The sequence below is a fragment of the Hemiscyllium ocellatum genome, chromosome 15, assembly GCF_020745735.1.
Source record: "Hemiscyllium ocellatum isolate sHemOce1 chromosome 15, sHemOce1.pat.X.cur, whole genome shotgun sequence".
NCBI lineage: Eukaryota > Metazoa > Chordata > Chondrichthyes > Orectolobiformes > Hemiscylliidae > Hemiscyllium > Hemiscyllium ocellatum.
The window spans coordinates 9,136,892-9,151,347 of NC_083415.1; the positions used below are offsets into that span (position 1 = coordinate 9,136,892).

Consider the following 14,456-nt stretch of genomic DNA (forward strand, 5'->3'; position numbering starts at 1 on the left):
AGCCAGCAACACACATGTTCCATGAGTGATTTAAAAGAAAACTCAAACTTCAGAACTCCTTCTTTTCTGTTTTGGAGTCCCACTTTGATGAATAGCACTGGGACTAACATATTCCACATAAGGTTTGATCCATTCTGCCTGATTTCCAACTCAATACATATAAAAGCCCCAAAAGCCTGATTTCCAATTTTGAATTCAACTTTAAGCTCATTTCTGAGAAAGTTTTCAAATTCACTGTTCCCATCTACAAACAAAATCATTTGCATGCACTACAAAAAGAACTGAAAGCTCCCCCTTATGATGACAATAAAACATGGCAGGGTCTGCTTTTAACTGAAGACAACCCAATTCTATTGAATCAGACCTTACTGGGAAATACCAAGCTGTAGACACATTATTTAGGCCATATACACGTGTATTTAACTCCCACAGCGTCTTCAATGCATTTTCTGCCTCTTTTGGAGGGTAAAGACATACTTTCCTCTTAAGCTGGTCTCCCTACAGAAATGTAGCTTTAATATCAATTGAAGTGCACTCCCAAGTATTTGTTGCTAACAAATATAAAAAAATTCAAAATTGCTTTTTCTGCCAGTGAATCTACTCTTATATCTTGATTTCTCAGTCTTTCTGCAAAATCATTTCAGATCATATTAGGTTAAAACAAGCAAATAAATAAACTAGCAGATTTCCCAAGGATTTGAGTAGTGTGGAACACCCTGATGACGGTTAGCTGCTAGTTTATTCTTCACTGTTGTTTTTAAATTGCTCAGTCACTTGGAACTTGTTTGAAAAATGTTTTACTCTAGGTCAACAAGTGAACTTGATTTTTAGAGACTGTTTTGCTTCAGCATTAAATATGATGTCTGAATTGTGAGAGGCTGCCAGACACACTACATTTATGTGTATACATAAAATATGCAGGCTGCCTACAACAAACTTCCTAACAATGTCCTTTCCTTGCTGCTTCCAATTTACTGCCAAGGCATTATCCATCTTTGTAGTAGGAGAAAGTGAGGATTGCAGATGCTGAAGATCAGAGTTGAAAAATGTGTTGCTGGAAAAGCGCAGCAGATCAGGCAGCATCCAAGGAGCAGGAGAATCAACGTTTCGAGCATAAGCCCTTCTTCTGATTCTCCTGCTCCTTGGATGCTGCCTGACCTGCTGCGCATTTCCAGCAACACATTTTTCAGCTCCATCTTAGTAGTGGCTGGCTACATCCCGTAGACAAAGACCTTTATTCATTCATTTTTCCTCTTTTGCCCAGTTCTGTTGGACTACAAGAGATGAAATAAATTGATAATTGGTAATGTCAATTGTTGGGAGATCAGGAGTTTCCAATTTTAAAATCGGAGAAAGGAATGAGGTTCAATGAAAGACCAGGAATGGGCCATGGCCTCATCTCAGTTGAAAGCACTTGGAAATAAGTACAGATGGAAAACGCAAGTAAAATTTAAAGGAATAGTAACATAACAAAGACAAAATAGGAAGAGATGAAAAAGGTTGCAATGGAAGACAGTTTGTAGGATTCAATAACCAATCACTAGGTTTTCCTTTTAATTTGTTCATGAATTAGATATGTTCAAAGAATAGTTTATGCACTATTACACAAACATTCTGTCTGTTGATTTGGAGATGCCGGTATTGGGCTGGGGTGTACAAAGTTAAAAATCACACAACATGGACTATAACCTGGTGTTGTGTGATTTTTAATTCCATCTGTTGACATAATGCATATTATTACATAATGTACTGACACCTGAAGACATCATTCCAACTGATATCAGAGTATTTGAAATTTACAACTGACCTTTTTCCATGACTCCACCACACTGGCTGCATAGGCCAGGATGTAGATGTATTTGTGTTTATGCTCAGGGTTGATTTTAGAGCCTGGTTTGAAGAGGGATTGCATGAAAAGATCGAGGAATGCAGGGACTCTGATCTGGAAGGAGACACATAAGGATCAAATTAGATTTCGCAATGCCTGGGTAAGAGAACACACTTTTAGGGAGGTAATTAATCATCAAAGGGAGTTGAGAATAGGTACACTGGTCACAGTTTGTGACATCTATTTTCAAACTCAGAGATAGTCGCACATACAAAATGTAAATAAATTTCTATTTATTTAAGGGTGACCCAACTGAAAGTGATATCTCAAATATCCACGCAAACTGGGCAACTGCTTTGCCAACATTCTGTCTGCAAAAATGACCAAGCTTCAAGGCTACCACATCAACACGCCACTGTCTTCCCTAGCCAAAATTTCTGTCTCATTCTTGCTGCAGTGCTCCAGTGAGATTCAGTGGAAGCTGGAAGAACAGCATCTCATTTTTCACTTTAAGGGCAACACCCCTGATGGTATCCAGCGTAGCATTTAGTCAGATTTGCTGCTTTATGCTCGTAAAGGAGCCCACATACCAGTATCTCATTTATTAAAGAGTTCAAAGGCTTAATTTATTGTCAAACTTATCACTAAGTGGCATACAAACTGTGCCGAAACTTGGGTTTTTAGTGCCACGTCACTGCAAAGTTATGGAACAGCAGCTGCCTGGAACAGAGATGCACTGTCCACATATTCACACTGTAGGGTAGAGACAAACCGCTGAGAATTTCCTCACTGAAATCAATTAGAACATCACTTCAGCATGGCAAAGCAAAGTGTTCCTAATAAGAGTCGCCAAGAATGTAAAAACAGCTTGTAAAAATCAAGAAAACAAAGAAACAAACAGCTTTTGATGTAGACTAGTCTGTTTTTCTTATAATATAATGCAAACAAATACATTTCAATATTCTGTGGTAATGTAATCCTTCTGTGAATATTTCCAATCAAATGAATACCACAATTTCACTTTAATAATACAAAGACAATACTACAAAGCTGGACCACAGAAAACCCTTCATCAGAACTCTGGAAAATCTCATCTTTTTATTTATTTACTTCTATCATCATAGAATCCCCACAGTGTGGAAACAGGCCATTTGGCCCAACAGGTCCATCTCAACCCTCCAAAGAGTATCCCACCTCGACCCATTCCCCTACCCTATTACGTTTTACATTTTCCCATGACTAATGCACCTCATCTACACATCCCTGAACACTATGGGAAATTTAGCATGGCCAATTCACCCAACCTGCATATCTATGGACTGTGGGAGGAAACCAGAGCACCTTGAGGAAACCCATGCAGACATGGGGAGAAAGTGCAAACTCCACACGGATAGTCACCTGAGGCTGGAATCGAACCAGGGCCTCTGGTGCTGTGAGGCAGCAGTGCTAACCACTGAGCCACCATGCCACCCATCTTATTTTAATTTTTAATCCCTCTTTACAAATTTAGAGTCTGTAATGCATCAATGTCTGAACGATGGACTGAATCTCACTTCATAATTTTAGGCACCTGACTCTCCCGTTCCTGTGAGATTTTAACCAGATCAGGTCAATGTGACCCAACTGAAAGTGATATCTCAAATATCCACGCAAACTGGGCAACTGCTTTGCCAACATTCTGTCTGCAAAAATGACCAAGCTTCAAGTTGCCTATCACATCAACATGCCACTGTCTTCCCTAGCCAATATTTCTGTCTCATTCTTGCTGCAGTGCTCCAGTGAGATTCAGTGCAAGCTGGAAGGACAGCATCTCATTTTTCACTTGGGGACCCTGCTGCCTCAGGACTCAATATTGAATTAAATGACTTTAGATCCTGAACACCTTCTCCTATGTCCTTTGCCCATTCCCACACCCCAGGCCCTGTCATGTCATGGGCTATTTTCAGCACATCCAACCCATTTTCACCTACTCATCATCCCCACTATAAGCCTTTTTTTCCCTTTCCTGGGCATAGGATAATCCATCCTTCTGTCTAACCACCAGTCTCTCTTTCTGTAGCTTCATCTCAAAGTCTATCCACTCACTCCTCTACCCCGATCATCTCCTGCCCTCAGCATACATAAACATCTTTTCCTAGCTATTATCAGTTCTGAAGAAGGGTCACTCAACTCATATTAACTCTGCTTTCTCTCCATAGATGGTGCTAGATTTGCTCAGTTCCTCTAGGAACATCTGTTTCTGTTTCAGATTTCCAGCACCCGCAGATCTTTACTTTATCTCAATTACCTTTTTTTTCATTTATGGGATGAGGACAACACTGGCTAGGCCAGCATTTACTACCCATCCCAGAGGGCTGTTAAGTCAACCACAATGTTGTAGGTCTGGAGTCAAAGCCCAGGTGAGGGTGACAGGTTTCCTTCCCTGAAAGGACATTAATGAATCATCTGGATTTTCCGTGAAAATCAGCAATGGCTTCATGGTCATCATTGGACTCTTTCCTCCAGATTGTTATTGAATTCAATTTTCACCTTCTGCCACAGCAGGATTTGAAGCCAGGTCTCCCAACATTTTGCTGGATTAATAGTCCAGCAAAAATACCACTAGGCCACTGCTACCGTGTACCCTGTATCTGAGTTGCCCCAAATTGATATATAAATGGTGAGCTGTTCAAACCCACACCCAATTCCATTGCTGACTTTTGACTGTTTTTAGGATGGACAGTATAATGAAGTGGGAGAAAAATTTCCTTCGCTGATGACATCTGTGCACATGCAAGTCATCCTGACAAAGAAGGTTCTGCTATGGCTGCAGTGGCATCTGTACTGTGCAGGTGGGGGCCACTTGGGCTAGCTATTTTGATGTTAGCAATATAGACTCTGTAAAATAAAACAAACCAAACAGGTTTCTTGACTTGCGTGGAATTCAGTGACTCCTGCCAGAAACTGCACGTGTACGGACAGTACTAAGAATAGCTATGATGCTTCACACAATTGAACAGCTCACTATACAGGCCTGGCTGGAATGCAAGCTCCTGGGACCATACCTTGGTTCAAGACAAGACACGAGGAGTTACTTGGGAAATTAAAGGTGTGCAATGTTTAGGGAGAATAGCTTTGAGTACTATTCTTACCAATTCCACAGGAGGTGGATCCATACTCGTGAACATTTTGTATAACACAGTGATGTCAGCAGGATTCAGAGCTCCCTTGGATAACATGGCACCCAGTGCCTGGCAGGCTCGGGGGTAGGATGCAGCAGTGCCCAATGCCAAGGTGATCTGGCTGGCATCATGACCTCTAAGAGAAGGAAGTACAAAGATAATTATTTTTTCCAAAATCACAAAAGGAAGACTGTGCAAAGAGCTGAGAATGTGTGTTTGAAGTTACCATATAACTAGGAAAAGGATGTGGTGCAGAAGTGGGTAGAGGGCCCCATTACTACGCTGGGTCTGTTGATCCTGTTTGCAGGGGGACAGTACTCCTCATGTCTCAGGGTTACTGAGGTAAATATCAGCCTGTATTTGCATTTCTCAGCATCAGCCTCAATTCAGTTGGTAGCAAACTCACACCACTCAGATGGTTCTGACTGAAGTCCTCCTTCAGAAGGAAATCAAGGCTGCCATTCCAGTGCTGTACTGAGTGTGTTCTGAACTGTTGGAAATGCCAATGCAACTGAACGCGAAAACAAGATCTCATTTACCCTCGCAGGCAGATAGTGTCATCTGATTATGTGTATTTTTAAGTACAGCAGATGAATTCTTTCTGGTTAATATTTATCCTTCAATCAACAAAAGAAAGAGAGATTATCACATCTCTGTTAGTCACAGCTTACCATATTTCTTACATTACAACAGCAAAAATTATTTGAACTACTTGTTTGGTTGTACTGCAGCCATACAAAGTGGTATATGAATGTAAGTCTCTCTTTCTCTCATTTATCTTTTTCCAATAATCCCTGCTGAAAAATGTATTTCCATACATATTGACTGATGACAGATTCCTCATAACCAAGCATTCTGTTGACCAGAGACTAACATGTTCTGAGGTTCAGAAGGGAGGCCAATGTTTATGAAGCTGTCTCCCAGCAACAATCGGCACCTCTGAGAAGTGTAGTAAGAATAAGGTTTTTGGGGTTGAGAGAATCAAGGAAGGAGTTCTCACATTTCCAAAGCTGTCTGTTTGAACTCAGTAACCCAGAGAAAAGGAACCCAAGAGAGAGGAAAAGCAAAAGAATGAGTGCAGGTTTCAATATACTACTCATTCCCATTTGATTGCTTCTCAATTTAAGTGATTCACAGAAATACCTCCATCAGTTCATCTGCAATTCTAGTGGAAGCCTACTATGCGAGCAGAAGGTAACAAGCACCAATCCATGTAACACTGACTGGCACCAAGCAGTTCAGGGGTCACCGCCAGGGACTGGGTGGCCCTAGGCCATCGATACAGATGGTCTCACCTTAGAGTGCACTATAGCAGTGGAACATGGGGAAAAGGTTTGACTGTTATGATCCCCGTGCTTTATCATTATTTATCAATCTCGAATGGCTGAAAGTCAAGAGATGGAAAGCAGGGAATTATAAGTCAGTTACTAGCACTGCTATCATCAGGAAATTGTTTGTTTTATAAATAACCTTAGTGACTGAACACCTTAAAAATTCTGAGCCCAAAGGAAATCTAAACAGTAGGTTATACTTGATAAAACTGACTGAACTTTTTGAAGAGGTAACTAAAATAGTTGCTAGGTGAATGTCTCTGGATATTATTCATATGGTCTTATGAGGGGGCATTTGATAATATGCCTCATAAAAGACTGCTAGCTAAAGCTGTAACTCTTGGTTGTAAAGACAAGTTATTGACATGGTTGGAAAAACGACTGAGTGGAAGGAAACAGAGAGAAAGCATTCTTGCCTGGTATCCTAATTGGAAGCAAGTGACTAGCATGATTCCACAAGGATCTGTGTTGAGGACTCAACTATATCCACATAATTTATGACCCAATTGACAGGATAGAAAATCACAGATCAAAATTTCCTGCTCACGCTTTGATAGCTGGAATTGTAAAATAGGGAGGTATTAATAAATAAAGTAAGTGAATTTCAGTGTAGGAAATGTAAGGTATCCACTTTAGACCTAAGGACACACTGCACTTTCTAAATGGTAAAATACCACACCAGGAAGAAATAATGGTTTAGTGGCAATGTCACTGGACATGTAATTCAGAGACTAGGAGAAAGTGAGGACTGCAGATGCTGGAGAGTCAGATTCAAAAAAGATGGCGCTGGAAGAGCACAGCAGATCAGGCATCATCCGATGAGAGTCGACGTTTTGGGTATAACTCTTCATCAGGAATATGGAGGGGAAGGGAGATGGAGGTGGGGGGGTTAGAGCTGGCTGGAAGGTAGGTGGGAAGGTGATAGGTGGATGCAGGTGGGGGTTAATTGTGATAGGTTGGTGGGGAGAGTGGAGCGGATAGGTGGGAAGGATGGTGGACAGACCTGGGCTAATGCTCTGGAAAGGTTTCAAATCCTATTACAGTAGCCTGTAGGATTTAACTGCAATGAATAAATCTGGAACGATTGTCGATTATTGTAACAACACATCTCGGTTTTCTAAGATCCTTTAGCGAACACAATCTGTCATCTTTACCAGAGCTCACCTGTCACCCCACGTACCTAGCAACATGGTTGACTCTGAACTGTTCTCAAGGGAAATTAGGCTGTGCGGTAAATACTCACAAACCCAAAAAAAACTAGCGGAGGTCTGAAAATATGTGGAGTCTAGATATATAGATCATCAAAATGTCAAAGCAGAAAGAAAAAATAATTAAATAGGCTTATGTATTCACTATCTTGATATCTAGAATATAAAACAGTGGAAGTAATGATTCAGGGATACAAAACTCGATTTAAGTCTCACCTGGAATACTGAGTGTGGTTCTGGGCATCACTGATTACTAGCCTGAAGGAAGTGAAATGCAAATTGATTGCAATCATGCCTGGCTTCTAAGATTTAGGTTTGAGGAGTAATTATAGAAAGTAAGCCCTAATGCAACAGCAAAATACTTCTGGTTGTAAATCTGCAATAAAAACTGAAAATGCTGGAAATACTCAGCAAATCAAGCAACATCCATGGACTGAAAGGTCACCAACCTAAAACATGAACTCTGTTTCTCTCTCCTGATAACACTAGATCCACTGAGTAATTCCAAAATTTTCTGACTTTTATTGTACAAACTACAGTTGTGGTAACTTTGCTGTAACAAAGGGAGGTGCAGCATTGAGGTTTTTTAAGAGAAACTATTTCTACTAGTTGGGGAGTTGAAGACTAGATGCCATAATCTAAAAATTAGATCCAGACTTCTCAGGAGTAAAATTAGGAAATACTTCTACACACAAAGAGCAGTATAAGTATTTGAATTTTTCTTCTGCAGATAACAATTGATGCTGAGTAAATTGTTAATTTTAAATCTGAGATTGATAAATTTTGTCAAAGTTCTTAAGGGATGTGGGGAAAAGATGTGTACATGGAGCTACTGTGCAGATCTGCTGTGATTGCACTGAATGGGTAACAGGCTCAAAGAGCTAAATGACCTATCGCTTAAAGAATGCTCTATTGCTCTATGACAGTGATATTAAAGGAATATTGAACAGGAATTGGACACACCTATGGCTATGTGATCTAAGGAATGCAAGATAACTTGTGCCCATCTAACTTTACCCTTAGCACTTTAGGAATAATGGAACAGAAAATCAGTGAGGAAAGAATTTTCAGCACATATATGAAGAATAAAAGTTTTGGGACTTCTAATGTACTTACTTCTCATGCGCATATCTCTGAACTTCCTGCGCAATTCGACGTACAGCTGCTCCACCTTGTTCCTCCTGGGCCAGGACAGACATTATGGACTGAGCATAAAGGTATGTGTGCTCTCCATGACACACCATTTTCTGAGGAAATCACAAAGCACAGGTTTCATGCATATCCCTTACACAAGAGGCTCTACGTTAATCCTGAGCTCGCTACAAACAGCCTGCTTATAATAACAAAGCTCATTCATGAAGAATAGTTGCCTACACAAGATGCTAGGAGAAAGATGAAGCTTTATAATGGTGTATTACTAATTCAGAACTTGCCTTTTAAAGTAGATGTAAACAGGTGTTGGTTTTCATTGCTACAAAGATCCCCTCCTTAAAGAGGGCTAGAAAATCATTTGGAACACTGAGCTAAAGATAGTGTCCCATGAAATCATGTGACTTAAGCTCAATAACTAGATAAGTTACATAATAAGACAATTTACTGGGGTGTTCACTGAATAGAAACTTTATGAGCTGCAGAGACAGATGGCCAGAGGAAAAGATTTGCACCAGCTGAAGGGTAGTTTTGATTTTGGAAGTCAACAGAGCTGAAAGGAAACCTCAAGCTATATTAGCAGTCCAAACAGACATCATTTGAAAAAGTTCTTAACTTTTCTTCAATAAGGACCAGTCTGAGAGTTAGTCTGTATGTCTCAGGGGGAGGAGATAATTATATTTGGTGAATATGTAGAAGGTCAACAAAAGGAAACATGTGTGACCTCAGCAGTTCAGCAAGATATTTTAAACTGAAGGTTGGTGAGATACTTCACTGGTGCTGAGTATCTGCAAAGGTTACCGCTGAGGAGAAAAGGATTGAATCATTCTTCTTGCTGTTCATGACATGATCTTTCAAAATTATCACATATCCACTTTTTAAAAAATTTGGTGTAAGAGAGATTCCACTGTCATTGCTCCCAATTTCTGAAAATCATAACTGTAAACAACATGCATTAGCTGTCATGTTACACTCACTGCAAACTCAGGCAGGTTTTTCTCCAGATGTTCTTCACCTCCGTCAATGAGCGTGGCAAGCGAGGTGCGGAGAACACGGGAAAAAACTTCCAACTGCTGACAGGCTGTTGACACACTGGTTATTTCACCCTGGTATCCAGCATCTGAGATCAGCTGTAGTGAGACAAAGAGACAGCAGCGAAGACCATCAGACATCAGTCAGTCGTCCCACTCTAATCTGGGAAGATCTGGTGACTAGCAGCTAGCTACAGCTGCAATAAATTTAGACCAAACCATTCCTGTAATCCTAGGATTAAACAAAATAAAAACTTTGATACAAATTCCTTCCTCAACCTCCTCTACCAAATGAACTTTCTCTTGCTGGGCTACATTTCAAGCAAGTGTTCTCTTTCCCTTTCAAGTTGCCACTCTCCACTTGTCTGACAAGACAGTGAATTTCAGCTGGCTATCCTGATGTCACGGAAAAGCTGAGCTCAATTATGTCTTCACTTGACATTGTTTCATTAACATCAGGAATCAGTGGATAACAGGAATATCAATGGAAACTCTGGAAGGCTTGTCTCACCATTCCAATCATGTGGGTGCTGAGGCAGGGCCACAAGTACTCCGACTACTGCATGAAAGAGATTGGCTGAAAGGCAAAAGTGGAGGGTCAACCCTTATCGTGCTGTATCACACTTGACAATGCTTCTACTTTCTCCCCAAACCCTTGGAGACCTGAGTTTTGAATCTGAGGTCAGAAAGATTGAACATTTCCATGAAAAACAGACCTCAATTTAACACTTTTGACATACCTTTGATTCAAAAGATATCTACAAACTAGTCTTAGTTATTTATCCAGTTCAGGATAATTTGTATATTAAATAAAGATGTTACAATGCCCATTTGAGCATGGGGCTAAGCCATACTGATTAGACATTTCAAAAGATATCATGGAATACAGGGAGACCTAGCCATTTGGATACAGGACTGGCTCCAAGTAGAAGACAGAGGATAGTGGTGGAGGGTTGTTTTTCAGACTGGACGCCTGTGACCAAAGCAGTGCCACAAGGATCTGTGCTGGGTCCATTACTTTTAGTCATTTATATAAATGATTTGATGTGAGCATAAGAGGTATAGTTAGTAAATTTGCAGACGACACCAAAATTGCAGGTGTAATGGACAGCAAAGAAGATTACCTCAGATTATGACAGGTTCTTGATCAAAGTTCTTAAGGGATGTGGGGAAATGGGATAATGGGCTGAGGAGTGGCAGATAAAGTTTAATTTAGATAAATGCGAGGTGCTTTGGGAAAACAAATTTTATCAGGACTTAAACACTTAATGGCAAGGATGTTGCTAGGGTTGAAAGATTTGAACAATAGGGAAAGGCTGAATAGGCTGGGACTGTTTTCCCTGGAGCGTCGGAGACTGAGAGGTGACCTTATAGAGCTTTATAAAATCATGAGGGGCATGGATAGGGTGAATAGACAAGGTCTTTTCCCTGGGGTGGGAGAGTCCAGAACTAGAGGATATAAGTTTAGGGTAAGAAGGAAAAGATATAAAACGGACATAAGGGGCAATTTTTTCACGCAGAGGGAGGTGCGTGTATGGAATGAGCTGCCAGAGGAAGTGATGGAGACTGGTAAAATTGCAACATTTAAAAGGCATCTGGATGGTATATGAATAGGAAGGGTTTAGAGGAATATGGACCAAGTGCTGGCAAATGGGACTGGTTGTGGTGCCAACCAGGTCGGCTGTTTTGTCTCAGACAGTGTCTGGATTCTTGAGTGTTATGGGAGCTACACTCATTGAGGCAAGCGGACAAATTCCATCACACTCCTCACTTATGCCTTGTAGGCCTCAGGGAAACAGTTATTACAGAGGAGTTGGCTACACCTACTCCTAATTTTTATGTCTCTATATTTACACTTAGGGTAGTCAAAAACTAGGGCTGTAGATAAAATAGAATCACTAATAAGCATAAGTCAGTCAGGAGGAACCTCTTTACCCAGACCATGGTTTGAAAGTAGAATTCACTACTACAAAGAGTAATTGAGGGAACAAACATCGATGCATTGTTGCTGTGTTTATATAGTATGAACATGAATACAAGAACGCCTGTACCTTAACAGTAAAGTTCAGCATCAAACAGTCAGGGTGAGCTTCAGCTAGTTTATAGAAGAGGTCTCTCCAAGTCACATGAGCAATCATCTGCTCTAACCAGGCTGGGGTCTGAAACAAAAAGAAATTCTTGAGAGTTAAGCCATTCAATGCAAATCAGCCATGCGTCACTCTGCTTAAAAGACTATCAGAAGCCAGGTAAAGTGGACTATCAAATAGGACATGCTTGGCTGCTCAAACTCAACACGGGAGGAGTGGAAACTTGAAATATATAGCACAACCTTAAGATGTCCAAATGCAGTCAAGTAAGTCCTTTAAAATTATGGTGGAAGAAACAGAAGTAGGATATTCGGCCTAATGAGTCTGTTCCATCATTCAATGAGACCATGGCTGATCTGAAAATCCTCGATTGCACATTCCTATCTTTTCCCATAGCCATTGATTCCCTCACTAATTAAAAAAATCTGTCCACCTTTAAATATTTTTTCAGGCAGAGATAAATAAATTCCTGATTACCATGGGGATGAAAGATTATTGTGGGGTGTGCAGGAATGTAGAGTTAAAGTTAAAATCAGATCAGTAGAGCATGCCTAGACGGGCTGAGTGGCCTACTCTTGATCTTTGTTCGTAAATCACTTCCTGATGATGTGAAATCATGGGTGCATCTACACATGCTCAGATGGATTACAGCAGCCAAAATTGATGGCATTTGATCTCCTACATTGCGATTACACACTCCGGTGACACAGTACTTTTCAGGCTTAGACTAAATAACACCAGTGGAAGATTCAGGAGCATTGATCAGCTGATTCACATCATTTTTTGCTGCAGTCCAACAGAATTCAAATTCTTGAAGTATAAGAAATAGCTTATCAAATTAACCTGCCAAATTACACTATTTCACCAAGGGAGATACTACATCCTCACCTTTTCCAGCAGCATGAAATTACAACACACAAAGTTTAAATAGGCAAGTTCGATTACAAATATGAATGAAAGGACTGAGAATGGAAATACATCGCATGACTTTACAATAAGACTGAATTATGCTTGAGCTCCCTGTTCACCCAACCTACCTCAGGTGAAAGCTACACTTGAGAGCAATGGTAGACTCGTTTATAATAAATGGCAGAGGAAGAAAACAAATAATAGTCATCCTACACAGAAATCTCTCAGCATTAGAAAATACCTTTTGTCAGAAACCCATATAAATTTAGATTAATCTTTGCCATTGTTGTGGTTCTGTTCACCGAGCTGGGAATTTGTGATGCAGACGTTTTATCCCATCTAGGTGACATCCTCAGTGCTTGGGAGCCTCCTGTGAAGCGCTTCTGTGATCTTTCCTCCGACATTTGCAGTGGTTTGAATCTGTCGCTTCCGGTTGTCAGTTCCAGCTGTCTAATAAGCACATCGATCTGGACCCAATATACCGGCCACTGCAGCAGACAGCTGGAACTGACAACCGGAAGAGACAGATTCAAACCACTGCAAATGTTGGAAGAAAGATCACAGAAGCACTTCACAGGAGGCTCCCAAGCACTGAGGATGTCACCTAGACAGGGGATAAAACATCTGCAACACAAACTCCCAGCTCGGCGAACAGAACCACAACAACAAGCACCCAAGCTACAAATCTTCTCGCAAACTTTAATCTTTGCCATATTGGAAAACATGTCAGGAATATTTTTGTTAATCCACTTCCTAGTCTTAACATCAATTAAATTACTTCACTTCCAGTGATGCAAAGTCCTGGATTCCTGTACAGTCTGTGCTGAAGACAAGTGCTCACTGAATGAGCTGAAGCTATCGCACAAGATTAAATACATGGAATGAGTGAGAACAGTTGGGTGAAATGATGCAATTTAACTAGGAACTCCTCTGTGGCCACACACAAAATGGCAGAGCTGGGAGCATCAATATTTAGATAAAGCCTTAAAATCACATCGTACAATTCAGATTCACCAACTGATGCAAGTTATGTAGACAGGCCAACAAGAGGTGAGGCTATACTGGATTTGGTTCTAGGTAATGAACCAGGCCAGGTGTTAGACTTGGAGGTAGGTGAGCACTTCGGGGACAGTGACCACAACTCGGTGACTTTTACTCTAGTGATGGAGAGGGATAAGTGTGCACTGCAGGGCAGGAATTATAGCTGGGGTCAGGGAAATTATGATGCGGTGAGGCATGACTTAGGATGTGTAGATTGGAAAAATAGGCTTCAAGGGAAGGACACAAATGATATGTGGAGCTTGTTCAAGGAGCAGCTATTGGGTGTCCTTGATAAGTATGTACCAGTCAGGCAGGGAGGAAAGGGTCTTGTGAGGGAGCCGTGGTTTAATAAGGAATTGGAATCCCTTGTGAAAGGGAAGAGGGCGGCCTATGTAAAGATGAGGTGTGAAGGTTCAGTTGGGGCGATTGAGAGTTATAAGGTAGCCAGGAAGGATCTAAATAGAGAGCTAAGAGCAGTGAGAAGGGGACATGAAAAGTCCTTAGTTGGTAAGATTAGGGAAAACCCAAAGGCTTTCTATAGGTATGTCAGGAATAAAAGACTAACTAGGGTAGGTATCGGTCCAGTCAAGGATAGTAGTGGGAAGTTGTGCGTGGAGGCGGAGGAGATTGGAGAGACACTAAATCAGTACTTTTCATCAGTATTCACTCAGGAACAGGACATTGTTGCTGATGTGAATATTGAGTCATAAG

The 14,456-nt window shown here is 40.9% G+C and overlaps 1 protein-coding gene across 2 annotated transcripts in view; it reads right to left on the minus strand.

The window, feature by feature from the left end:
* The window catches only part of nelfcd (negative elongation factor complex member C/D), a 46,659-nt gene that overhangs the window by 16,479 nt on the left and 15,724 nt on the right, over window positions 1-14,456 (minus strand). For both annotated transcript variants that reach the window (XM_060836262.1, XM_060836261.1), the window contains exons 5-9: window positions 11,760-11,867; window positions 9,655-9,807; window positions 8,645-8,775; window positions 4,960-5,125; window positions 1,808-1,942 (exon numbers count right to left, since the gene is read on the minus strand). In XM_060836262.1, coding sequence (XP_060692245.1) covers window positions 1,808-1,942; window positions 4,960-5,125; window positions 8,645-8,775; window positions 9,655-9,807; window positions 11,760-11,867 — 693 coding nt within the window. The remainder of the gene's footprint in view (window positions 1-1,807; window positions 1,943-4,959; window positions 5,126-8,644; window positions 8,776-9,654; window positions 9,808-11,759; window positions 11,868-14,456) is intronic.